Source organism: Arachis stenosperma, chromosome 9 (assembly GCF_014773155.1).
Source record: "Arachis stenosperma cultivar V10309 chromosome 9, arast.V10309.gnm1.PFL2, whole genome shotgun sequence".
Classification (NCBI taxonomy): domain Eukaryota; kingdom Viridiplantae; phylum Streptophyta; class Magnoliopsida; order Fabales; family Fabaceae; genus Arachis; species Arachis stenosperma.
The window spans coordinates 158536700-158564451 of record NC_080385.1 but is presented as its reverse complement, the minus strand read 5'-3'; the positions used below and the strand labels follow the sequence as shown (position 1 = coordinate 158564451).

General features: G+C 30.7%; 2 protein-coding genes across 5 annotated transcripts; both read left to right on the top strand.

Annotated features, from left to right (window-relative positions):
- The first annotated feature begins 15316 nt into the window (after positions 1-15316).
- Positions 15317-22276, top strand: LOC130948537 (uncharacterized). 3 transcript variants are annotated; one of them, XM_057877296.1, is made up of 15 exons: positions 15317-15485; positions 15634-16233; positions 17796-17874; positions 18230-18311; positions 18401-18457; positions 19006-19061; positions 19640-19874; positions 20172-20255; positions 20502-20576; positions 20897-20980; positions 21249-21313; positions 21390-21600; positions 21692-21780; positions 21870-21984; positions 22100-22276. In XM_057877296.1, exons 2-15 carry the CDS (start codon positions 15723-15725, stop codon positions 22139-22141), a joined length of 1785 nt encoding a protein of 594 aa, XP_057733279.1. In that variant the 5' UTR covers positions 15317-15485; positions 15634-15722; the 3' UTR covers positions 22142-22276. The 3 variants fall into 3 exon arrangements, with proteins under 3 accessions (XP_057733279.1, XP_057733278.1, XP_057733280.1); XM_057877295.1 differs by lacking the exon at positions 17796-17874; XM_057877297.1 differs by lacking the exons at positions 15317-15485; positions 15634-16233; positions 17796-17874 and adding an exon at positions 17160-17367.
- Positions 22277-22507: 231 nt separating this feature from the next.
- Positions 22508-25162, top strand: LOC130948538 (monooxygenase 2-like). 2 transcript variants are annotated; one of them, XM_057877298.1, is made up of 6 exons: positions 22508-23141; positions 23232-23378; positions 23503-23571; positions 23677-23833; positions 23958-24186; positions 24402-25162. In XM_057877298.1, the coding sequence occupies exons 1-6, from the start codon at positions 23053-23055 to the stop codon at positions 24956-24958; spliced, it is 1248 nt and encodes a 415-aa protein (XP_057733281.1). In that variant the 5' UTR covers positions 22508-23052; the 3' UTR covers positions 24959-25162. The 2 variants fall into 2 exon arrangements, with proteins under 2 accessions (XP_057733281.1, XP_057733282.1); XM_057877299.1 differs by having other exon boundaries at positions 22914-23141; positions 23484-23571.
- The last annotated feature ends 2590 nt before the right edge of the window (positions 25163-27752 follow it).

The window sequence follows — 27752 nt, the reverse complement described above, 5'->3', positions numbered from 1 at the left end:
CTATCTTTTAGTTTGAGAAGTTACATATCATTTTAACTGATTATGTATCTAATTATAATAAAAACATAATTCAAGTAAAAAACAATGCTAAAATAATTCAAATTATATATATAACTACCAAAAAAAAGTTAATAGCAATTTGTCTCTAAAGTGCCCTATTCATAAAGTAAACCAAAAAAAATTAAATTGTTAAATGATCACTATTTATTTTATTGCGTTCTCAAAAGACTTCAACTTTGATTTGCAGCGACGTCAAATAGCAAAGTATCTCCTTACTATTGGATTATGTATCTCAACATATTCTCTATGATCTGTTTTATTACCTTCTTTTCTGCTATTTTTGTCTTTAGTTTTACTGTTATTGCCTTCAATTATGTAATCTCCTTCTGATACTCCTTAATTTGCACTCCAGAATAATGTTTGTTTTGTAATATAACTCATAATTTCAGTTAGACATGGTCCAAAACCTACCCCCAAATTCGTTTTGAATGCTCATTTCTAAGAACTTATGCAAATGAATTATTATGTGAAAGTTTTTTCGAAGAACCATCTTGACTCTCAATATTCGCAATTGTTTTTTACAGATATACCAGAATTGGGTTATTGTGATTTCAAAATTAGCAATATGAATAGAACATCAGGTGCAAATAATTATAACACAATAGTTATTACTCCAACAACATGCGCATCATCATTCATATACGAGCCATCATTTTTAATGAACCATAGTTCATACCTCTCCTCTACCAATATGCTTTTATTGAGCTTTCTCCTATAACTACATTAAATATTTTTACAATTATACATCTAAAAAATGAATATCATAAAATACAAAAAAATATGTAAAAAATAATAGACATATAATTACCTCTTCATCTTTTTATCTTGCTAATATCTTAAAACTCTCAATATGTGTATAAAGTTGCTTCAACTAATTTAAAGTATTTTGTCTATATTTTTTCTATAAAAAAAGATACAATACAATTGAGCATGTAATAAATTTTACAACTTATGACTCCTTAATAGTACCCTTGTTTTTTTAAGGTTTAGAAACATAATGAATGTATATTTTAAATTTTTAATGCTATCACAGTTAATCAATTATTTTATTCAAGTATTTACAATATTTAAAATTGTATGTTAAATAAAATACCAATTTAAAATTAATTACTTTCATAGACTCCTTCAAACGATATTAAAAGTACCATTTTTACTGTTGTATATTTATTCGGTTATTTCTTATGGTTTACATTTAACATTTTCTTTTAAATTCTTTCTCTCGTCATAAAACTTATAAAATAAGTTATTTCTTGTTTCCTTCCAAATTTTTTCTATCCTTTGAATCTTATTCGCTTTATTTTTTTGTTCTCATCATTTTCATACTGAAAGGTTTGATACAAATTTCAGACATAATACGATGAATATGAAGGTAACAAAAAATAAGGATGCATATATCATTTTAAATAACATAAGAAGCTACAAAATTTAAGATTATACCTTAATTGTATTGTATGCATGTTTTTTTCATAGCAATGTCTGTTGTCTTTCAATTTTTTTATTAATAGAAAAATATTAAAAATCAGCACTCAAACTCTCTATAAACTCACTTAACAAACTAGTTACTTAATCGATCGGTTACAACTCTATATTAAACTTCATTATGATCTGTCTACCAGTAGAAAGTACTATAATCTCTTTGACACTCATTTTTATCGTTTTTGTGATGCCATTCTCTAACAAATAAATAATAAGTTTTGCATCGTTGCCCAAAAATTAATTTAAAATTTTAGAAAAAATAGTATATAACATAATATTAGAGTTTCTATAACTTAAAATTTAGAATTCGATTTATGCTAATTTTAAAAAATAATTTTAACATAAAATTAATAATAAAAAAACCCTATAAAAAATTCACACAAACTAAAAAAAATCTCTTATTTAAGGAGAGTGTTATAATACTATAATAGCATTAACAATATGATACAAAACTCATTTAAAAAAATATATAGCATCATTAGTATCATGTTTTGTGGAGAAACTCCTATATCAACAAAGATGGAGTCAATAATATATCCCTCACTAGCAAGATTCTAGCTCTCAATGCAAACCAAACTACAAAGTTTTTGCGATATTTTAACTTTTAATTTTAATATTATTATTAAACATGTGAAATTACAACTACACCCATGCAGTAAAAATCATATATATATAGTGTTACCATAACATATGTATCTTTCTTTAATTGGATCTTTCTATATATGAATCCTGTATAGTACTTTTTCCACAATTCAAAAACCTAATCATTTAAACTTGACATGCATGCATGCCATCATATTTAGGAAACTTGCACCCCCTAGCTTCCAATGACCTTCCTTTATCCATATCAATCATATATAATTATATATACATACAACATTTTCTGGGGAAGGTTTAATCCGTATTTAATTTAATTTTTGGGGTGTTATGTGTTACACGTACGTTATGTGTTACAAAATTATATAATAATGGGCATGCCATTTCTATCTAGTACATCATATTAATAATTTTCTATCGACCTACTATATTATTATTATTATTGATTTTGAGAGCATGAATGGATAATGATAAGTGAAAGGAAAAAAAATAATAAATGAAGAAAAATTAAATTAAAAGAAAAAAAAAAAGGACGCAGAAGGAGCAGGAACAGATATGCCTCTTTTACCTAACATTATATAAAAATTAAATGTGTGTCACATTGTGACAACCCAATCTCATAATAATAAAAACTCAATTGTCATTTTGTTGCAGCATGATATGTATAAATTAAAAAAAGTTAAAAGCGCTGAAGAATGAAGGTGTATGTGGTGGTGGGGTAATAATATTTGGTGGATACTACAATGAAGATTTTATAATTGTCTTCATGTGAATATATTTCTTTTAAACCCTTGGATGATGGATTGTATGGTTAGATTTTGATATTTATAAAAGTGTTGTTTTTGTTTAAAGTGTGGCTAAATAAATAAACCACACTTTTAACCAAAGTATCTTCATGAAAAGATATTTTTGCCATCTTCATTGTAGTATCCACCATAATATTTAGCATTTCAGGTGCTCCACTTTTACGATATTGGAAGATCAATGTGGTGGAAACTCAATTGCAGTCGATTTTATGTGAAGTTAATAATTAAGAGCTATTAAATAATTTGATTGATTTAACTAAATTTTTATTTAATAGATTTCAACTATCAACTTTACGTAAAAACCGTGTTATGTATAATTTTAGTTGCAACCTTTCATTTTGTCCTGTAGTGAGCATCAAAATGACAATTATACCCCTCAATTAAATAATGAAAAGACGATCGAGGACAATTTCAAAAAAATTGCAGCTTAGATTTTTAAATATATTTAAAATATTAATATTTTAATAATTTTAATCGTTAATTTAATTAATATATATTATATATTTTTTTATAATTAAAATAAACTATTAAAATTATTAAATTATTAATATATCTGATACACTTGAAATTCTTATGTTAGCATGCATTATTGGCATTGGATTTGGATTGAGGCAAAGGCACCCTACCCCTATTGAATGCCCTTTAACTTCAAGTGCGCCACGTGAATAGAATAAGACATGCCTTTTATTTCATTATGTTCCCTTAGCCTCCCTGTATATTATTATTCTTATTATTATTCTTATTACTATATACTATGTATATTATATATATGGCTCTTTTTCTTAGTGGATAATCCCATACTCACACTTGCAACACAATAAATAATAATAATAATAATAATAATAATAATAATAATAATAATAATAATAATAATAATAATGTAAGTGGCTAAGTGATTTTGGAAATTGGAAAAGGTGATGAGTGATATTTAATTTGGAATATTCTAATTATAAATGCGTGCGTGCGTGCGATCACACGTGCGCACAAATGTTATATATGTAGTTGTATAGATATATAAGATTCGCAATTAATATCATGTATGTGTGTGTGATAGCAATGCAAGTTGTACAAATTTTGATATTCATTTAATTTAAGTTTTTCAAATATAATAAGAAAATTTCTAGAGGGTTAAAAATATAATTAATTATATATTTGTTTATTCACTTAAATTTTTGAGATACATAATTTTATAATATAATATAAAAAATTCAGAAGCTTTGTAAATATATGTCGTTCTTAAAATCAAAACCAACACCGAACGCTACAGCCATGTAAAAAGGGAAAGGAGTGAAATGACTTGGAAAGAATTCTTTTTTTTTTTTTAATTTTTTCGATTTGACTCTGTGAACGAGTCACTGTTTTTGAGTCTTCATATTAGGGAGAGAAAAGAACATGAAAATATTAGCCACCATTATTTCAGAGAAGATCACGTGTAAATTGAATGCCATATGGAGTGACAATTCATTAATTCGTTGGCAATTTGAATTTTGTAAAAGAGAGACGGATTGGGAGTAAGAATTTGTTTAGAAACCATTTGATATTATTTGATATGAAAAAAGCATTTTATTTTTTTTTATTATTTTTATTTAAAATTTAATTTTATAATTTAGAAAGATTACAATATATTAATAGAATTAAATTTAATTTTTTAGTTTAGAATAATTTTTAGATGAGTTAAAAATTTTGTTTACAATTTTATATTTGGTAAAATTATTTTATTAATTATAAATAAAAATATTTTGACATTTGATTTATTAAGTTTAAAAGATGTGAGAATTGTTTTGGAAAATAGACTTTTCTTTATCTGATAGATTTACAGTAAAAAAAATAAGAATTAGAATTCTCAAAAAAATTAAATAATTTATTTTTAAATTTAAAATAAAAAAATTTTAACTCTTGAATAAATTTTAATTCCTAACATTTTTAATAAGTTCTCTAAAATATTAGACTGAAAGAAAAGTACAAAAGAGAGAGTTTGAAAAAAAATAAAAGATTAGGAATGACAGTAAAAAACATTGGAGATTAAAAATGAATTAGAGTTAAAATCTAAAAATAGTTAAGATAATTTAGGAGGATAATTTAAAATTTTTTGATAATTTTTTAGTATTTAAATAATTTTATCTATCAAAATTTATTTTTTATAATCACAAATTATTTTTTTTATAATTAGATTTATCAGTATCATAAAATTAAATTTTAATACTTGAGTCTAGTTTTAATTTGAGCTTGGAATGTAATATATACACAAGGATGGTTCGTTGAGACTTCTTGTCATAGGCATCCACCGTCACAAGAATGGGAACTCAATCTGTCGATATATCTTTTCAGCTAATAATAATAATAATAATAATAATAATAAGAAGAAGAAGAAAAAAAAAATTAAAAATTCAGTAGTTTTATTAAAATCTAGTCAATACTTAATTATTTAAAAATAAATAAATAATTTTATACTATTAAATAAAATTTTATACTATTACAAATATTAATAATAATTAATTAATTATTACAAATTACAAAATTTGTTGATTCTCGACACTCCTCTAATAATAATATATAATATCAGGTAGTCATGTCTTTATTCAGAACCAATGTATTTAGCCTAGGTTTGTCATTTTTTTTCCTGTATTCATGAAAAAATATATGGTCCACACGTATGCAAAAATAAGGATAATATCATTTTTAACACTTATAATTAAATTGGTGATTTTTAACGATCGATATGATTAGGTTATACGTTATTAGATGCTACATAATTTAGGCATGTATTATATATGATTAACTAATTTGCCTTTCGGTTATTATAGTTTCTCTTGATTATTATATATATATAATTATACTAGTATTTTTAATTAAACGCAGTTATTATTAGTTATGAGTTAATTATGAGTGTGCATGTGCATGTGTGTGACCGTAACCCAACGATTGCATATGTGATGTGAGGTTCAAATAATTATAATAAAGTTGTACTACTTCACATAATAATAGATTTGAAATGTCAAATCTACAATCTTATATATATATTATAAAAAGCGAATTTATTTGTCATTATCGATAATTCAGTCAAATTAAGGAGGCACATGTCAATCGAATATTATTTTTTAGTATTATTTTATAATAATCATCGTCTTCGTCGTCTATATATGGTGCCTAGCTTAATTAGTTATAGATCAAGACCTGATTGGCATGAGAAAGCGAAAGGTTAATAAGTTGTTGAAGTTTCAAAGCACTCGCATAAATCACATTCAATTCCATGGCCAAATTGTGAATCCAGCCAGCACCCACCTTCTTCACATGAACAGTCTTAATTAATTAATTAAATAATTTTGTATCATATTGTCCTATTTTTACTTTTTAATTTTAATATTGGACCACCAATAATATTTTCCAGTGTTATTGGAATTTATTAGTGTGTTTTACGTACCATGATATAAAATCGAATATCAACAAATCGAATGGTCAAATTTTAAGTGTTACAAAAAAATGTTGAGTACCATTGAAAAAACGAATAAAATTTGATGATAAATTAAGTATCGATAGATTTAATGTTAGAAGAAATTCGACGGTATAAATTTTAGCGGTAATTAGTTACTGTCAAATTTTTTCGTCCGATGATAATTATCGTTGAATTCTGCGATAGATTACCTGCTTGAAAAATCATTTATTGACTGGCAAATTTTTTCGACGGTAGCGTTGGCGCTACAATATCTTGTTTCTTGCACTATTACTGTCGAATTATACCCTTAGTAAATCCAATAGTAATGTCAATTTAAAAAAAATGTTGTGACACAATATTTTTTTAATTTTTTCCTTTTATTTTTATTTTTTTAAATTTATTTTTCATATAATTACTGATCAAACTATAGATAATAGAAACCAATTATGTAATATTAAATATCAAGTGTTCAAATAAACTAAAAGTCAAATAAATCAAATACAATGAAACAGTAAAACGAAGCCCTAAACACTAAAGATTCTAGTAGTCGTCGTCGTCATTCCTGTAGTCCTACTAAGACGGCGAAGAAGACAGTGAAGTTTGTGTTCCACCAACAGCACTACTGCCACCAGCAGCGCTGCTGCCACCAGCGCACATCTGAGCCTGGTACACGGCCAAGGTGTGACAGCTCGATTGGTGGCAGAGGTGAACGATGACCTTAATGTGGAGGTGCGGAGGTTGCTAGCGAAGAACGACCGCAGCCCCGTATACGTAGTTCTTGTACAGCACTGAGACAGTCTCGCGCCAAACCGCATTAGAATCAATGACTGAAGCAGCAGAGCTACTGGCGTCCTCCCCACTTTGCTGAAATTGTTGAGTTGCGGCCTCCAGTCTTTGTGTGTAAGATTCGATCATGTGTAACACATGTTATTATGATTAGGACGACAATTGTATAGTTAATTGAAAATTTTATATCATAAGATCAAATGTTTATTCACATAATGATTCGTAGACCACTGATCAGCAAATCTCTCTTTGTTCTCCTTCAAATTGTGGGTGTATTTGAAAGTCTCCGCCAAATGTTGTATTGCGATCCAACGACTTCGACTACACATGTTGTATAACCCAATATGTTAGGAGCCTATTAATGATATGTCAAAGAATTTAACTAAGTTAATAAGAAACTTAGAGAAGTTACATACCAGCCTAGCCTTAGTATTCATGAAGGTTGCTGAGCCACCGATATACTTGGACGACATGGCCGATGTCCTGTTTACTCTGTTTGTGAGATGCTGATGCCTGAAACCCTTCATCAGTCTCCCAATAAACATACAGAGCCTTCTTGATTTGTGGGTGGAGCTAGAAAATGAGGTGGTTTCACCTTTCATGTACATCATCCAGCATTTGTTGTAGCCGCCTATCCATCCGTTAGTCGTATATCTTCCTTATGAGGGCATCGTACTCCTTATCCCATATAAAGTTCAGCTGCACAAAGAAACTTTAAAATTAGTTAATCAAAATATGTCGTATTAAACAAAATAGAAGCTATAAACTAGTTGACGAGATTTGACTATATTAAGTTTTTACCATCCACTTCTGAAACCATCGCTCTCTAGTCTCAGAGGAATTTTCTTGTAGTTCGACTATGGATAGTCGTACATCAGTTTGATGACGTTGGTTATCTCTTGAGTATGTGCGTTGTTATTTGGCACAAACCTATCAACAATTCATAAACAAACTAATATGACAATATAAATTAAAATTTCAGAAGCAAATAACCACAATATATAGAGATTTTTTTAGAAATTTTGGCAGAGTTTCATCTAACTGGAATGCGTCACAAACTCTATCCATTAACAATTAACTTAAATAGCATCAATTGTCAGCAATCAATGAACAACAGTCAATAATCAAGAAGCAACATCCATAAATCCACTAAATCCACTAAACTATGATCAATAATGAAGAATAAATAATCAGAATATATCAAACATTTTCAGCAGTTCAAACCTACAACCCTACATCCACTGAAAATATAATCAATAATCAAGATATATCAAATATCCAGGATATAAAAGACTTAAAGTAGTACTTGCGCCGTTCCACCATCAGGCTAAATCGTCAACCGTATGATGGGAGGTGATGATGGGGCATCAGCTGGATGGCTTATGTGAGAGGATTCCTGCGTCGCGATGTCCATTGTTGGAGGCGGCGTCGCCGAAACAGTGGGTTGCTAAGCGAATAGAGGCGGTGTCATCGCCGTAGGCGCAGGGACGTAGTTGAGATTAGGCATCATGATAAACGGTTGTTCCAATGCACCCACAATCTATGACGTCACCGGGGTAGTCGAATTATTAGAGGGAGAGGAATCCAACAGTTCCAAGGGTACTGCCAGAAACCCTCTCTTTACCACGACCACGACCACTAGGTTGATCCGTAATACCTATACCTGTCGTCATGTTTGCAAAGAGTATACCATTTAAAAATGTGCTAAACATATTCACAACAACATTCAAAATACTTAATCAAAATAAATGATATTAAACTTAATTAAAGAAATATATTATCTGTTGAAATCAAATAAAACAAAAGAAGTAAGCGCACATTCCAACTTCATATACATTTAGTAATATATATTACTACATGTATAATTTTGTCCGTATGCAAATAAGAAATAATCCATAAGTCATTTAAAATGATCTCATATTTGATTTTTTTTTAATTTATTGTCATTTTTACTCTTAAAACATAATGAAAATTGTGACTTATTGTCGGAGTCTTTAATCAACTTGTTGACTGTTGACTCATGCAGGAAATAATAATAATAATAATAATAATAATAATAATAATAATAATAATAATAATATACATTATAACGAATAATATAATATAATTAATTACACTTACTATGCATAAAATAAAGAACTACTAGAATGACAGAGAATTAATTATTTAATTATATAGATAAAATTGGTTTGACCAAACATTAATCGTATAAAAATAAGTTTAACCAACTTCACAAATATTTAGCAATATGCCTATTTGAACAGAATAACTTGAACTATGTGAAGTATATGCATTTAAGTTTGAGCATTACCAATTTACTAAATTCAACTCCAATTCAAAATCAACAACACAACGACAATATCACATTATTATAGCATTAGAACTCACAAAAGTCTAATAACCTAACATAATCCTATCTTAACCACGTAAATTCACTAAACAAAAAAAATTATTTATAGCTAAATTATTATACTAATTAACAACTAAAACCTAAATTTAACAAAAACAAAAACATAAACATAAATTTATTTACCAAAGAATGCAGATACATAAGTGTACGATAGAATATTGATGATAGTTGGCGCTGTTGGTGGCGGCTGCCAGAACTGGATGGCAACAAGAGAGAGAGAGGTTACTGGAGAGGATGCGGTGGCGGGATTGATATGCGGCGGAGCTGATGGAGTGACGGAGAGGAAGAGGGTTAGAGAAAGAGTGGAAGAAAAAAAAAAGAGAGAAAGACGAATTGAGGAGGCGACAGCGGGGGCTGAAGGAGCGGTAGGAAGGGAGAGGGTTAGAGAGAGAAAGGGAGAAGAAATAGTTGAGAGAGAGAGAGAAAAAAAATTCAAAATGAAGGGAGAGATCGTTCGCATTTCGAATTTAGGACAAAATTACCGTCGAATTTTGCGGATCACCAAAACATAACGTTTTCACTAAATGAGTTTATCGACGAATTTATCCTATGATAAATCCGATACTAACTTATGTGCCTATATTTGTTTGTTTTTCTCTAATTATTACTGATGAATTTACCGTCAGAAACGTAAATTTGCCGAGAATAATTTAACCCATCGAATTTGACGCTTTTATTGTCGGTAAATTCGCCGCTATTTTACGATGTTAAATTTGACAATACTCAACGTTTCTTTTTATAATGAAGATATACAAATTGAATTACAAAATTTTAAAATTTTATTTTTATGAAATATGAGAATCAAATTTATTCAATAATTTTACTACTTTTTAAATTTGAGAGTTAAATTTTTCGTTAAAATTTTTAAAAATTAACATCTATATTAAAAAAAACACACACACACATCACGTTATCATCCCAGTGTATTACACACAATTTTTTTTTTTTTTATTTCTACAACAATCAACCTCTTATTTCTAGATATATAGATAGTTCCGAAACCCAACCTTTCACATTCATAATAAGCTATCTCTAGCTAGCTAGGTTAGTTTTCAATGTTTTCATCACTTCAACGGTTCAACCTTTATTTATTTATTTATTTTTGAATATTATTTGGGTAGCTTAGCTTGCTAGCCGGCAATATTTTCAGTAGGGCCGTTAAAATGGGCTAAACCCATCGGGCCAGCCCGTTTACCCGTTTAAACCCGAAAAAATGACGGGTTAAACGGGCTAGCCCGCGGGCTAAACGGGTGGCCCGTTTATTTTTTTTTTCATTTTTTTTAAAAAAAGTAACATTTTTAGCTAATATTTTTCCCGATTCGACCCGAAAATCCGACCCATCAACTAAAAAATTTTTTTTTTAAATGGGTTTTGACCTAAAAGTGGTATTTTTTGTCAAAATATTTTTCAAAAAATAAAATAAAATGATAAACGGGCTGACCCGTTTAACCCATCGGGCTGACTATAAATGGTCCGGGCTAAAAAATTTTGGCCTGCGAATAAAGCGGGCTTAAATGGGCCAGCCCGTTTAACCCATGGACTTAATGGGCTGGGCCTAAATGGGCCGGGCTAGCCCGTTTGACAGCCCTAGTTTTCAGTTCACACTTGCTAGATACCACTAATTAAGTTGGAATTATATTATGATGTTGCATGTATTCAAGAAAAAAGAAAGTGACAATTTATGATTAACTATTAATAATAATATATGAAATTGGCCACAGAGGGATTTGCACGCATTAGATCACAGCTTCACTGAAAGCTAAGTTTTGGAGCCCATTCCATGTGAGTCTTAATACATCATACATGTATTAATTAATAAGCAAAGTATGTTTTTCTTCTCATAATATTTGTGATTTTTTAAAAAAATATTTTTATAATTTAATTTTATACTTAATATTTTTTATTTATATTAAAATTATTATATATAAATATTAACTTCATCTAAAACGTTAACAACAAAATTAAAACCGTCTAAAAATCAGATCATTTTGACACAAGTTAAAAATATTATATAAAAAAAATTAAATAAATAAAAAATATTAAGAAAAAATTGAATATAATTAAACGTTAAAAATATTTAAAAAAATTACAAATATTATGAAAAAAATCTATTTTATCCTTAATTATATAACTATTAATTCATTCTAGTAATGTGAGTTATTTATTTAAATTATATCGAATTAATACATATATTTATTTATTACATGAAAACGTTCTTATAATCTAACATTTAATTTACTACTAGAGAAATATATATGTATTATGTGTTTATACTTTATAATAAAAATATATATTGTGTATTTGTATATGAATATGTATATTATTTAATTTATTTTTAATATATATTATAATTAAATATATCCTATTTAGTGATTGACTTTTTATACATATAACAAGAAATTTCTTGATATTGTAAACATTGCAAGAGTAGAAGGGATCCAAAATGGTCTAAATAATGGTCAAATTACATACTAATGATGTTGGCAATGACGATATAAGAAAAAGAAGAACAACGATATATATATATATATATATATATATATATATATATATATATATATATATATATGCTATGCTGCTTCTCTCTCACTATTTAATTTGGTCCATTTTGAATAATGCATCAATTATTCTTTTAGCTCCTCAAAAGGGTGCTTTTGATTGTTCAAATTAAAAGTTGAATCTATAATATTGAATGGATTCTATTCTATATATAGGAAAGGTTATTATTGCATTGGTCAGAGAGAGATATATAAACCTGAAAACAATCATTATCAATTAAAGATGATGGCATGCATTTAAATTTAATATACGTGTGTATTTGTGTAACAATATATATAATGCAAGTGTTAATTAGCACTGTTTAATTGGGTTTTACTAGGGACGTTTCATCTAATATTTCTTAGTTCCGAAGCTTATAAAATAGTCGTGATAACTACTTATACTTTAGTATTTTTTATGGATGGATATGTGTTGAAATTATCTGTATAAAAAATAATTGGAAATAGCATATAAATAATTATATATTTTAATACGTTTAAATTTTTAGACAAGAATGACTCTTTTTTTTATTTATTTTTTATTAAAATTTTAATTTTGTTAAAATAAATAAATATTAAATTCTAAATTTTATGATTATAAAAATTCTAATATATATCATAAATTTATTATAATAAGTTATTTATCTTTATAAAAGTTTCTTTTAAGAAAATACTTATTGAAAAAATTATTCACCCTCATTAATCAAATAATAGTGAATGCTAGACTCTTATACGGAGATTATTATTCACTATTACTGGTAGTTATTAAGTGTTTTTTAAGGTTGCGTACATTTAAAAGGGAGATTGAGATTGAGATTGAAATTGAGAGATAAAGATTAAAAGATAAAAATTAAAACAAGTTTTTATATTGTATTTGGTATAAAATATACTAAGTTATATATGTCTCAGTATTATATTTAATTTAAGACAAATATAAATATTAAGAGGTAGATTTAAAATTTAAAAAGTTAAATAAATATATTTTAAAAAAATATTATTAAAAATTTAGTTTTTATCTAAAAAAATTTTGGTTTATTGTATCTATACTTTCTGAAAATATTAAAAAGATTAAAATTTTATATTTTAAGATTAAAATTTAATTATAATATCTAGTCACTAAATACAATATTAAATCTTAATTCTCTAGTGTCAGTCCCAAAAACAAACTCCATCTAAAGGACTGAACTGACTCACCAACTAAAAATTTTAATTTCAATAAATTATATATCTCTGCTTATTCTAGTGAATTTTTTTTTTTAATATTGGAGCTAATTGGTGTAACTCATAAAAATGACCAAAAAACTATGTTTAATGTTGTTATGGGAGTTTTTAATACGTCACAAACGTCACAGCTGTTTTTCTTTTTGCCAATTAGAAAAATAATAACTATGCAAAATGTTACTTTCGTTTTATATATAAACAAATTAAAAAAAAAATTCTTTTAATACAAAACGTGGATACCATTTTATTTTTATTTACATAAAAAATATTATTCACCCACAAAACGTCATATATGTTTTGTGCCTTAAAAAAAAAATTGAATCAAAATTATAGTAAGATAAAATACAATAATCCTAAAATATCAATGCATATATCACCAAATTGTTTATAACATAGAAAAAAATGAGGCGATTCTAGAAGTGTTTTAATTTCTAGCTAGCTGAAAATACCTAACTCAGTACTGTATGTGCTGTATTATTACTCTAGCATAGCATTGGTGGCAATCTTGTAACCATGCATATTTCCTTTACGTTCAACCCATGACGAGAATGGGAACGAGACTACTTATACTGATACTATAATAAGTAATAATTATAGTAATAATGAAATTAAATAAATATATTGGAATATGCATGCTATACGACTGTGACAAGAAATAATCAACTCGCCCGGTGGTTTACCTATCACTAGTAGTTCCACAACAAGGAAACACTTTATATATATATATATACTATTGAGTTTGATAGACTAATTAACATGAAAAATTGCTATATATAAATCTCCTATAAACTTATTATTATTGTAATCTAGCTTATAGATTCCTACTTTATGGACTATAATAATCGATATGAAATATATAACAAACATTTCTGATTCTTTGTTATACATTATCCTAACAAAACACGTGTTTTTTTTTCTTTCACGGAAATTTAAAGGAGTCCATTTTTTATGGAGTAATTTTTTTGCATTTTATCGAGTAATTATATCTATTTATTCAAAAGAATTTCAATAATATGTGGAAAAAAAAAGAAGAAAGAGAAAAACTGGTAGATGATATAGTAAGAAAATAAATTAATTTACACTATAAATAAGAATTTTCCAATTTCAAGAAGCTTTGGATCTATGCTTCTAAGTATTTTTTTCTTATCATATTCTCTAACTCGATAAATTAAAGACTAATTCATTGTAAACCTGACATTTAAGAATTTATCATTAACTATTATTGTTACGTCATGTAACCAGAAATTAGTGGGTTGGACTTGTAAGGCTGACTCCGGTTTGGGGACTTCTGTCCCACTTGTGTGTATGAATAAATGAGGGATAATACCTGCAAAGACACTCCGATGCCTAAGTAAGCAAGAGTCTAAGCAAGTTTTAGAAAGTATGGGAACTTAGAGATATCTGAGGAGTGTCAGTGTACTTATAGTGGTGAACCTATAACAACCGTTGGAGTGGTTCCACCTTTTAAGGAGGATAACCGTTCCTTTATCTTACGAAGGTTGAGATTTGACTCCTAAAAGTGAGTTGAGAGATTTTAGGGGCAGTTACTTATTTGAATGAATGTTATTTGTCAGCTAACAATTTTTTCTGACTTCCTTGTGGTGGAGCCTATGTCAAATCTGACCTCTTGTCGATTGCGGGAAAAGACTAATCTTATAAATTGGACCTTTTTATATTATTTGGATTTGGACCTTGGCATTTGGTCAGAATATGAACAATTATATTCATATATAAAATAAAATTTGAATTTTTGATATTTACTTAAGTGAGTAAATGGGACCAATCTAAGTTAGTTCTTCTGATAAGGAAATGTACTTAGCTCTTTTTTTTTTGGACCGAAATGTAAATACGTATTTTTGTGGGGTCTGTGATTACTGATCACAATACGATAGTAAGATGGGCTGCTCCCAAAGCCTCAATAACTTTGGGCTTTGGATTAATTTTATCCAAATAGGCCCATCTTGTACACCAAAAAAAAATATCGTCTAAGCTATGGTTTTGGTTTGAAGGACGAGGCAGCATTTTGAGTGAGAGTGAGTGTGAGCAAAAGCATTGAGCCATTGATTTGGTAGTGGTAACTGGTAAATTTTTGAAGCTGATTTTCATTTTCTAGATTCAACCGCAAACCCTAACGCCTCCTAAGTCAAAGAAAGAGCAAGGTGATTCCGATTCTGATTCTGATTCTCTTCTTACAATCATTCACTTTTCATATTAATTTCAACGTTCAATTTTCGATTTCCGTCGCTGCAACGTTCCTGTACAATTAACGCTTCAAAACTCAAAACTAAGAGCATTTTGTAATCGCAGTGTTGGAGTTATGATGGACTTCGATGAATATGAGTACTTAGAGAAAGCAGTTGAGAATCCCGAGCTTAGGAAGGAGAAGGAAGCCACTAATGGCAGGAGTGGAGGTTTCAAATCAGAAGAGAAAGGGTATAGTAGGAGTTCCAGGCATAAGGATGATCGTGATGGTGATGATGATAATGATAATGATGTGGATCACCGCTCTAAGCATTCAAAATCTGGCGATGGTTCTCGTGGTGATTACGATAAGCACAAGGAAAGAGGCTCGTCGCATCGTCATTCCCGGTCCAGAGATGGAAACAAGGAGAAGGATGAGCATAGAAGCTCTAGGAGCAGCAGGGATGGGAAGAGAGATAGGGACAGAGATGATGAGGACAAGTATGGAAGGGAGCGAGACAGAGAACGTGACCGTGAAAGGGACAGGGAGAAAGAGAGCTCACGGCGAAGCAGAAGTCAATCCGAAAGGCGTAAGAGTGATCCTGATGACAGAGAAAGAGAGAGGAGTCGTGACAGGGAGCATAGAGACAGTGAAAGGAGCCGGGATAAGGATTACAGAGACAGGGAAAGGGCAAGGGAATCCAGGGAACGGGATAGAGAAAGCAGGTATCCTTCTGTTGTTTCAATTTTATACTTTTTGGCAGTGTTTTAATTGTTTAGCTGCCTACCTAGATGGCTGGTTTGTTGGTTCTTTTAAACTTGCTACATCCATTGGGAACAGTGGATGATTATTCATATAAGACTATAGCTGGTGCTATAGCAAAGCATTGGATATGGAAAGGATTAGATATGCTTTCCACTTGAAAGTTACTTGTTATATGACTAAACTGCCTCTGTTTTTATATATAAAAAATCCTTTGGGGATGTTGATGTTTGTCATATTTGCTTTCAAAATGTGACTCCTGGATTTCTAGTCTCTATACTTGTGTCATTTTAAAATTAAATCGTTGTCAAAATTCAGCTAGTAATAGGAGTTGCAAACTTACTACAAAACCAGATATATTTGCATTCATAAATTCTGTTAAGCTTAGATGACAGGAAAGACATTATCCTCTTAGGTAGCCTGGACAAATATGGCTTGACCTTACTTTGTGCTGAAATTTAATATATAGTTGAAAGAGCGGAAGGGAGCTAGGATGATTGGATTGTTTGGTTTAATGCTTTGACATCATGTTATGAATTATTTGTCCTAGAATTTTAAGTTGTTGGACAAATATACACGAAGGACTTTATATCTAACCAAGTTACCCTTGTCTTTGACTATGGCATGCTTGCCTTCCTTTGTACAGTGAAACTCATTGTAAATTTGCTTAAAAGGTTGTATTAAATTATTTTCTACGCTAGATGGAAATAGTGATTCTGTGTTCTATATAGTTAGTTTTGTTGTTATCCAGTTTTTAAGCTTCTGAATATTGAATATTAGATTCTGGGAACTCGCAGATATGGTAGAGCAGTTAGAGATGGTCTTTCTGGCAATTGGGCCAGACACTGGAACCTCAGCTCTGGGTTTCAAAAGTTTCTCTCTTCTGGAGTGTATATGGAAAGAGTGCATTGCAAGCTTTTGGGGGTTTGAATGTTTGTTATAGCTGCAGTGATGCATGTTATTTATCTTCCTTTTTGAGCTTAGTTGCTTAATTGCATTTATTATGTTGCAGAAATGCTGGTGAGGGAGTAATGGGCTATGCTTAAGAGAAGCTATCTCATCTTCTGATGCCTTCGGGCAAAAACAATGTTCTGCATGTTAGTCACAGTTTTTGTAATGGGTGTAGTTGTTATTAATTCAAGAAATATCATACTTCTAGGCTATTCTGTAATTAATGTCCAGGTCTTGTATATCAATTGGTTCATGGGTTCTGAGTGAATGACTTGTGCGACTCTCAGATGATAACATCTTTGACACCTACGCTTTGTTTAACGTGATAAATATGAAACCAAATTCAGTACACTTTGATTCTTGTCATTTCTATACAGCATGGATATGATGGATTTTTTGTGCTCTGTTCCATCGTGTTATTGGTGATTAGTACCTTTAATTTAGTCTCGTCACTAGGGACATCTTTTATAAAACTATAAACTATATATGAAAGTAATTTCATTCTTTATGCTTGTGTGGTTTCTCTTACCAAGTATATATAAGCTTTTAACAGGTTTCAACTTAATGCAATTAGGTCCCTCAAACCTTCGTACTGCTATCAATCCAAATTGGCGATGCTGTTTCAATATAAGATTTTGTTTTATTTGTAGAAGGTACAAATCTTGTGTCAGTAGCATTAATTACCATTTCCATTAATCTCCAGGTCTGGTTCTTTTTGAGTTAAACAAGCAAAGTGATGAATTCAAACCTGTTACCTAAGGATTTCATGTTAACTTAATCTAGTTCCCTGCAGGCCTTTGTCACGTGGAATTGGACTTTATACATTTAAGGCCAATTATCTGCTCCTTTTCAAATTTAAGGATTATGAAATTTTTGTGTTGGGAAAATATGGTTGATGCAATAGTTTGTTATCCATATGTTATTGTTTTTTTCATATCTGAATTGCTATGAAGAGATGCACATATTCGAATAACATGGGCCATAATTTGCACTTTTCTTGTGCTGCAGAAGACATAAAGAGAAAAAGGAAGAGGCAGCAGAACCCGAGGTTGATCCTGAAAGAGATCAAAGAACTGTGTTCGCTTATCAGGTAATCCAGATATATCTGGAATGCAACCAGATGTTCTGTTTGCTGACATCATTTATCGCAAGCACTAATATGTCAAAGCATTTCCCCAGATTTCTCTGAAAGCTGATGAAAGAGATGTGTATGAATTCTTCTCAAGGGCGGGCAAGGTCATGATACTCCATATACTTTCTTATGTAACGTTAGAGTTGCTTTCTTCTGTTAGTTTGAATGGGACCATGTAGTATAATATATAAACGTGAAGAAATACCTTCTAAATGGATTAGATTCTGTTTCCTTCTGACCTTCGAATCTAGTATATCTCTGTTTCCCTTAAAAAACAACGTTACCTGATGAAATATAGATTGTAAACGTATATATTGTTTGTCTGTCAGTGTGACTACATCCATTCTTATTAATAACTTAATATAATTTAAAGATCATTATGAAGAGATGAATAGATTTACACTGTAGTAAATCGTGAGCTGCCAAGTAATTTAAGAACTTTCACTAAAAGTGTAACGTTCATGATTGATGTTGCACCTTCTTGCCTAACGCCAATAGTATATAGAATTCTGCAGTGATGCTTGGACAAAATTCTAACTTATAATATCTCAATTGCTATGCATTTCTACTTTCTTATTTTGGTCTTTTTGGTTTCAAGGTTCCATTTATTTTAATCTAGGTCTTCCTGACATCTCTCATTTATCAAATTCAGGTGCGAGATGTTCGGTTAATTATGGACCGCAATTCAAGACGCTCTAAGGGTGTTGGGTATGCATTACATCCCTGTGCACAGAACTAAATCATTGTTTCTCTTCTCAGTTATGCCATGTAGTTGCCATTGATGACTATCATACTTTTCCCATTTAAGAATCTTGAATGCTAACTTCTGTTTATAGTTATGGAAACTGGGGAGTAGCATGAAACAGGTGCTGTTGGCTGTTAAATAAATGAATGAAGGATGGCACTATATCTTGAGAATTTGTATATCATGTTTGATTCAAGTGAATTTGTACAACTTAAAAATTGTGTGCTAGTTTTATGAACACCGAACACCACCATCAGGGTTGACAAATATACATACTGATATATTTATGATGCGAGGGAACTGTGGAATTAACAAGCATAGTTTTTGCCAAGTTTTCATTGTAATAATGGTCTTTTATCTTTTCCCCCTTTCTATATGTATCGAAATCTGTTTCTCTATGTACAGTGATTTTACAAAACTTTCACCATCTCAATTAATGGGCCATCAGTGCATTTGTAATTAAAAGTTACATTTTATAACCCTGCTCTTTCAATGGCTTTGTATGTTTATATAATTAATATTTTTTTGTTTATGTTTACAGGTATATTGAGTTCTATGATGTCATGTCTGTCCCCATGGCAATAGCACTTTCTGGCCAATTTCTTCTTGGTCAACCAGTGATGGTGAAGCCATCAGAAGCAGAAAAAAATTTGGTTCAGTCCACAACATCTGTTGCTACTGGACCTGCTGGAGTTATAGGCCCATATTCAGGGGGAGCAAGAAGGCTATATGTAGGCAATCTGCATTTCAATATGACCGAAACTGATCTTCGGACGGTGAGCACTTATTTTTCTTTTGGCCTATGTACAATTCGTCACTTCTAAATGAGTCTCTAGATTTAATAGACCGCAAGGGGTCATCATGATATGATGCAATTCTGATTGTAGAATGAGCTAGACTCATGTACTTAGAATGTATCTAGTGTTTTTGTTTCTCTTCCCTTTCTTTGTCAATTAGTTGAACTCAGGATCTTGTTTTTCCTTCACAGTTTATTGATTTATTATTTTTGAGTCCAATCTTTCCCTTCTAATTGCCTGTGTTATTCTCTTGACTTCCTTGGTCTCATTTTTTAGGTGTTTGAAGCATTTGGTCAGGTTGAGCTTGTCCAGCTGCCTCTTGATGAAAGTGGGAACTGCAAAGGTTTTGGCTTTGTGCAGGTGATTTATCATGACTTTTTTGTCTGGTTAAGTGCATTCAATTTTGGTTGCCTCTTCCTTTATGTTTTTATAACTTTCCCTTTTCTAAAATTATATGTTATAGTAATATTTGAAGAGGTTGCCCATATTCTATGCGGAAGCTTTGATTGTATTGAACTGCGGTCTGCAGGACTTGAGAGACTAGTCTTCTATAAAATTGCAATTTTTTCTAGCAGTGTCAGTTGATTTAACCATTGTTTATTGTAGTTTGCACGCCTTGAAGATGCGAGAAATGCACAGAGCTTGAATGGTCAATTGGAAATTGGTGGCAGGACAATCAAGGTACGTTCTATTGTTTTGTCCTTAGATCTGAGTTTAGTGGTCCTTGTTTGACTCAAGTTAGGTTTTATATTTTGGTGAAGTTTGAGCTCATGCTTGTTTTGGAGAATGTGCATTACTAAAATATCAAAATGAGCACTCAGCTTGTGGAATATAACTTAATTTTCAGGAAAATAGACAACTAAATATGATCTTCAGTGTCCATAAATTAATAAAAGTTGGATGCTAATGACTGGCTACAAAATGGATACTCTGTTTATGATCTTTGTGTGTAGAGGATCTAAATAGAATGACCTGATTGCATTTATTTATTTATGGATTAGGTGTCCGCTATTACTGATCAATCTGGAATGCAAGAAGTTGGAGGAAATACTGGTGATCTTGATGATGATGAAGGTGGTGGCTTGGTAAGCGATATATTTTGTCTGAATATTTGCGTATAATATCTTTAAATGTTACTATGTTTCTCAGCTTTCCCATAAGGGCTGCTTCTCCATGATTGCATCGGAGCCACCACATTTAGTATAAATATAATCATATTTCGCTAGTATTTTATTGTGGATTTGTGGTTATTATTTAATTGAATGCAGTTAACAATAACCCCCACTCTTCTCCTGTCCCAAGTGCAAGTGGCACTTGTACTGGTTCTTAGCTGACCTTTCTTATATTTTTCAGTCCCTGAATGCCAGTTCTCGAGCATTACTCATGCAGAAGTTGAACCGCAGTGGCACTGCACCTAGGTTTGTTTTACATTCCAATTTGGCTCGTCATATTTTGATATCACTTTAGTCTCACTTCTTTTGCTTTTGTTTGTAGCATGACTGGTTCAGCTGGTAATGCTGCTGTCAACGCCACTGGCCTTAATATGCCCGCAACAGTCGGTTCTCCCCTTTCTTCTATTCCTACGGTACCTGGATTGCCAGGTGGAGGCCTTCAAGTTCCCACACCTACCATTTCCTCTATTGATACAATTGGTGTTCCAAGTGAATGCTTACTGTTGAAGAATATGTTTGATCCCAAAGACGAGGTGGTTAAATGAACTATATTATGAAGATTTTCACCTTGCATTCTTTTTCAAAATAGTGACCTGATGATATTATTGACCTTATGTACTGCAGAAGGAACCGGATTTTGATTTGGATATTAAAGAAGATGTTGAGGCAGAATGCTCTAAATTTGGGAAGTTAAAGCACATCTTTGTCGATAAGTGAGTATAGTAAGCTTTATGTTCCTCTATGCCTTCCATAAGACGATAAGCTGCAGCTTTTTTATCTTTTCATTTTTTATGATAAGCAGAAATAGTGCTGGTTCCGTCTACTTACGGTTCGAAAATACTCAATCTGCAATAAGTGCACAGCGTGCCCTACATGGAAGATGGTTTGCTGGGAAGATGATCACTGCAAGCTTTATGGTGCATATGACTGATTATTTTTGTTTTCCTTGTTTTGATTTTTCCAGATTTTCACAGCTTATCAGCTTTCTAACCCCTAACCAGAAATGTATTAAATCATGTGAATTGTTGGCAGGTTCCCCAGACATATGAGGATAAATTCCCAGATAGCAGATGAATTCTCATTGGTCCATCGTTTGGTAGTTATTGCATGATGAATCATGTAACTAAGTCATGTACTTCCAACATGGCAAGTTGGAAAGCTGCTGTTTGCAAAAGCTATATATATATAATGGGGTTGCTTTGATTTTAAGATCCTATTGCTGTTTTTGATAGCACACTACTGCTGTAATTCAACTTTGGTTGATGGTGATAAATTGATAATCTCCCAGACCAAGTTTTGGGAGACAGTAATGTTCTAATTTGTTTATATTTCTTAATTAAAGTTTGCGTCCGCAATAATATTCTGTAGAGTGACTGTTTTAGGTTAGGTATGTCCTTAAATTATCTTTTTAACTAATACAAGTAAAAAAAAAAAAAACAATTTTTTTTTATTTTATCTTTGTTTAGTAGTGGAGAGTAGTTAAAAAGTTGTATTAAGATTTAAGAGATGCCAAATCTGGGGTGTCAGCATGACTTATTTTTTGGGCACGCCAATCGAAATATATTGCATGTGATAAAACAGTTTGCAAGTATCAAGGATGAAGAATGATTAGAGAACTGCAACGTTTCTCTTCCTTAGATCATCCCGAGTACTATGATGCTTCTCTCTATTTATGAACCTATTTATGGGAAATTTGTCGTTCTACTGATAGTACTGTATAATAAAATAGATTTTTTTTCCTATAAAATTTTTTAATGGGTAACTTTAAGCTAAACGCATAAATAAATATTCCGGACGAACTTAGTAGGATTCAAATAAGAAGGGGTGCTTATGAAGGCCAATCATAAGCAACAAATGAATTATGGGACCTTGGTCCTTCAATAATATATCAATCATATATTTCAAACTTCAATATGTAAGGTCCTTGCATGTGGTGTGCTCAATCCTAACATTCAGATTAGTATTGCCCACAGAAAAGCAAAAGCATGGAAACAACGAAAGTGTTAGTTGAAGAAGATATTGTGATTGTTGGTGCTGGAATTGCTGGCCTCACTACTGCATTGGGACTTCACAGGTATCTTCCATGAAAATTATTATTGTACTATATATAATCCATATGTTGATTATGTGATTTAGAGATCATAATATAAATTGTTTGGTGCAGGTTGGGTATCCCAAGTTTGGTGTTAGAAAGTTCAGATAAATTGAGAGACACTGGTTTTGCTCTATCAATATGGAAGAATGGATGGAAGGCCTTGGATGCTGTTGATGCTGCAAACACCCTCCGCTCCAAACATCCTCAACTTGAAAGGTAACTACCAACTAGCTATTTATCATATCATACTTATTCACATTGTCAATCTTGACTTATCACTTATGGTGATTTTTCGGGTTTCAATTGGTTAAATTGAATTAGAACTCGAATTTGTTTGCAGGAGTGGGACTACTTCATTGATCACAGGACAGCAGACATCAACTATTTCTTTCAAGGAGCAAGGAAAGAAGTGAGTGCACTCTATATGCATGAATTTCACTCTATTTATGCTTTTTTTGTGTGATTATTATTCAGTTCTCTAATTTGATTTGAAAATTTTGCTATATGGGTGAAGTGAAATTCGTTGTGTTAGAAGGCACATAATGTTGGAAGCACTTGCTAGTGAGCTTTCTAGTGACACAATCAGGTATTTGTCAAAGGTTGTTGCTATTGAGGAAACTGGATTCTTTAAGATGCTCCATCTTTCTGATGGAACAACCATCAAAACTAAGGTAATTAGCATAATGTGTTACATTACATGACATGCATAACAAACAAGTTTTATCCAATGAATGCAAGTTATTAGTAAATTTTAACTTATACATACATGGATTTTTTATGTTTGCTACTGAAAAGGTTTTGATTGGTTGTGATGGAGTGAACTCTCTGGTTGCAAAGTGGTTAGGCTTCAAGGAGGCCGCTTTCACTAGAAGATGTGAAATCAGAGGATGTGCAGAGTACAAGAACAATCATGGATTCGAGCCTAAGTTCATGCAGTTCTTCGGTGATGGTTTTCGAGCTGGTGTTATTCCTACCGATGAAAAGGGTATTTATTGGTTTTTCACTTGGAATCCAACCAGGGAAGGTAATTTCTTTGTTTCAGCCCATAATTGTTCAAGTTTCCTTACTTAAAACTATGAAAACAAGCTATATTCTGTTATAAAAAAAACACTTTTCTTGATAATAGATTCTTACAAATGGCTAAGCACACTAACATTATGAGATCGTTACCTGTTTGAACATTCATTTACAACAGTTATTAGCTTATGAGATTTAACATTATGCTTACCATTCTTGCAGATAAAGATCTAGAACATAACCCAGCTAAATTGAAGCATTTTGCATTGGACAAGCTTGAGAAAATGCCAAGTGATGTAAGATCAATCATAGAAAACACCGAGCTAGATAACTTCTTTTTGTCGCGACTGAGATATAGACATCCATGGGAGCTCTTGTTCGGAAACATCAGCAAAGGGAATGTGTGTGTTGCCGGAGATGCATTCCATCCCATGATGCCAGACATTGGCCAAGGTGGTTGTTCTGCTTTGGAAGATGGTGTTGTTCTAGCAAGGTGCCTAGGTGAGGTATTTTCCAAGAAACAAGGAACTCATTTGAAAGATGATGATGAAGAGAAAAAACAATACAAGAGGATTGAGGAAGCTATGAAAAAATATGCAAATGAGAGAAGATGGAGAGGCATTGATCTCATTAGCACATCTTATATGGTTGGTTTTATTCAGCAGGGTGGTTCTAAATTGGTTGGCTTTATGAGGGACAAATTATTGGCTACATTCCTTGGTGGCTTGTTACTCAAGAAATCTGATTTTGACTGTGGGAAATTACACAACCACCAATGAACCAAGAAAAATCCTTCTATAAATCGTGATCACTTTATCCACTGAAGGTACTGACAGGTTCCATGATGAGTTCTAAAAACGTATGTTAAAAAAAAGTTATTTTATCCCAACTTATGAAACCGTTCTCTTTTTTGTAAAATGATATGTACATGATAGTTGTTATGTTATTTTTACTATGACCCAAATAAATTTATAAATTGAGTATTTGAGTTGTTGTTTGCTTGTTTTACTCTTCAATAATTGAGTTAAAAAAAGTTGTTAATGCTGGAGAAAAAGAAACTATGGAAACGGAAATACAACACCACTTCCTACCGATAATCAGCCATAAATGGCCAATGCTTCAATCTTGATTCTTAGTATCTCGTTACTCTCTATCTTACCGCATTTCACGAGAAAATTACACTGCAAAGTTCCTTCCCTTTGGCCCTTAAATTGTATGTATAAACTTTGAAATCTCCAAGGCCACTTTATATATAAGACAATTTTTATTCTAAACTTGTAATTTTTCTTATTATATTTATACACTGACAATCAATTATTTATTCGCATATAATATATGTTGGTATAAAATACACATTAAAAATGTACAAAATAACATATATTTATAAACAAATACATGATAATTAATTTGAGTTGGTCTAGTGATTCGATCATTAGTTCGCTTAAACAAGTGTCGAAGATTCGAATTTTGCTTTGTACATGCAGTAACTCATTGACCAGTTGGTAAACCCTTAAATGGAGTTTTGATCCGCAATGGATTAGTTTTTAGCCTATTAGATCAGGAAATACCATAAAAAAAAAGAAGACATATATAATGATAATTTTTTGTATATACATAATATTTGAGTAAAATACTATTTTGGTCCTTAATGTTTGGGCCAAATACTAATTTAGCTCATATCGTTCCAAACGTTATATTTCAGTTTCAAAAAGTTTCAAACGATTCGAATTTAATTTTGTTCCGCGGTTAAATTTGACATGAACAATTAACGGAATGAGTGATGCAGATATTAACAATGTTTTTTAACTTTTTATTAGTTAAGTCATATTTTCTTATTTCTATGTGTTAAATAAATATAACCAAAATACTTTTGTCCTTCTTTTTGTATAAAATTAAAATTCTAATCATCAACCATTAATGCTTTAGAATTAAAGAAAAAGGGTTTACATTGATGATCGTTGGTGTCTTAATTTTACTGATATTAAATGTTATTGACTCTTTAATATGCTAATTATTCATATCAAATTTAACAGTATAACATTGAACCTATTTAAAATTTTTTGAAATTGAGACATAATCTTTAAAATGTTAAAGACCAAATTAATATTTAATACAAACATTAGAGACTAAAATAGTACTTTACACCATAATATTTTTTAAAAACTTTGGTAATGTGAGATGGGTAAAGATAACAAGTTATTTAGTTTCTTAACTAACAGTTTTGATTAGAGTTGAGGGAAAAAAAAATTGTTTTGAAGACCTATTCTCTTTTATAATACCTAAAGTTAAATTAGAATAGTCGAATATCTATCAATAATATCCTAGATGATTAAGACAAAACTTTAGTACCTTAATTAGAAAATCTAATAACCAAAAATAGGGAGTATTTTCTAGGTTTTACCATCTACCTCACCAGTAGAGACGCCATATGATTTGTTTACGGTATCTTCTTTGACCTAATGGATTTTTTTTTTCCTTTCGTTTTTCATCTGGCCAGGCTAATCTGTTGATGAATATTATGTTGAGGATGCTTAGTTTAATTGTAGATATAGTGCTAGTTTAGATTGGTTTTTTTAAGTGAAAAACTACTTGTTAAAAATTCTTAAATTCTTTAATTTTAAGATTATTTATGTTAAATTATTAAAAAAGTTAAGAGAGTTGAAAGTATAAAAAAAATCGAAAACATACTTAAATTCATAAGCATAATTAAAAGAGTTTGATTTTTTTATCTTTTATTACCTATAAATAAATTAAAAAATAACAATTTCTTAACATAAGTAACTTATCTTTTATTTACATGAAACATAACTATTCAATTTGGGTTGTTAGTGTTGGGAAAACTCAACAAAGGTTCAAAACAAAGAATCTGTCTAACAGCGGAAGTACTAAAAATAATTTTTCCACAACCTGTGCGATTAAATAGGTGATATCAAAGATATTTCAAGTAGCAAATATAATGACAGAAATTAAATAATCAGACACCAAAATTTTAACGTGGAAAAACCCCCAAAAGAGGGATAATTAGACATCAGAATAATGGGTACACAATCAGTCTTCCTAGTAACACTAGGGCATCTCAACAATCAACAAAATACATCATCAAAATTGATGAAATCAACATAAACCTTCCATAAAGTGGGTATTTCAAATCAGACAAAAGAGAAGGCAATACAACTAACAAGTTATATCCTAATGTTTATCTCTACACCAGGAATAACATACTAAAATTTCATAAGAAATGAAACGAATTTACCAGATCAATCAGATTAAGATAGCTTACCCTTTTTCCCCAAATTTTCTCTTCTCCCTCGACACTGTTTTTCCTTTTCATTCAAAGAATGAAGCTTCATGCTGCCTGTCTCTCTCTCTCTTGCTTCCCGTGACTAATAGCCACTTTATTTCCCTTTTTTTATTTTAATATGTGTGGGTCCCACTTAAGGTTGGGGACCCACCAACAAATCTCTCCCTCACCAATTCAAGTGGGGATAGGCTGCTCTACTATGCCCGCCTTCTTTTTGCAGGAATCAAACTTCACTATAGGTAAACTCTTAGTCATCATATCTGAACAATTAT

Bases quoted from the DNA above. Each gene is read 5' to 3' on its own strand.
- LOC130948537 (XM_057877295.1), top strand. From the start codon at position 15,644: ATGATGGACTTCGATGAATATGAGTACTTAGAGAAAGCAGTTGAGAAT. The intron at 21,314-21,389 runs GTTTGTTTTACA...TTTTGTTTGTAG, and splicing joins CGCAGTGGCACTGCACCTAG to CATGACTGGTTCAGCTGGTA. The intron at 21,601-21,691 runs GTGGTTAAATGA...TATGTACTGCAG, and splicing joins TGTTTGATCCCAAAGACGAG to AAGGAACCGGATTTTGATTT.
- LOC130948538 (XM_057877298.1), top strand. From the start codon at position 23,053: ATGGAAACAACGAAAGTGTTAGTTGAAGAAGATATTGTGATTGTTGGT. The intron at 23,379-23,502 runs GTAACTACCAAC...ATTTGTTTGCAG, and splicing joins AAACATCCTCAACTTGAAAG to GAGTGGGACTACTTCATTGA. The intron at 24,187-24,401 runs GTAATTTCTTTG...CCATTCTTGCAG, and splicing joins TTGGAATCCAACCAGGGAAG to ATAAAGATCTAGAACATAAC.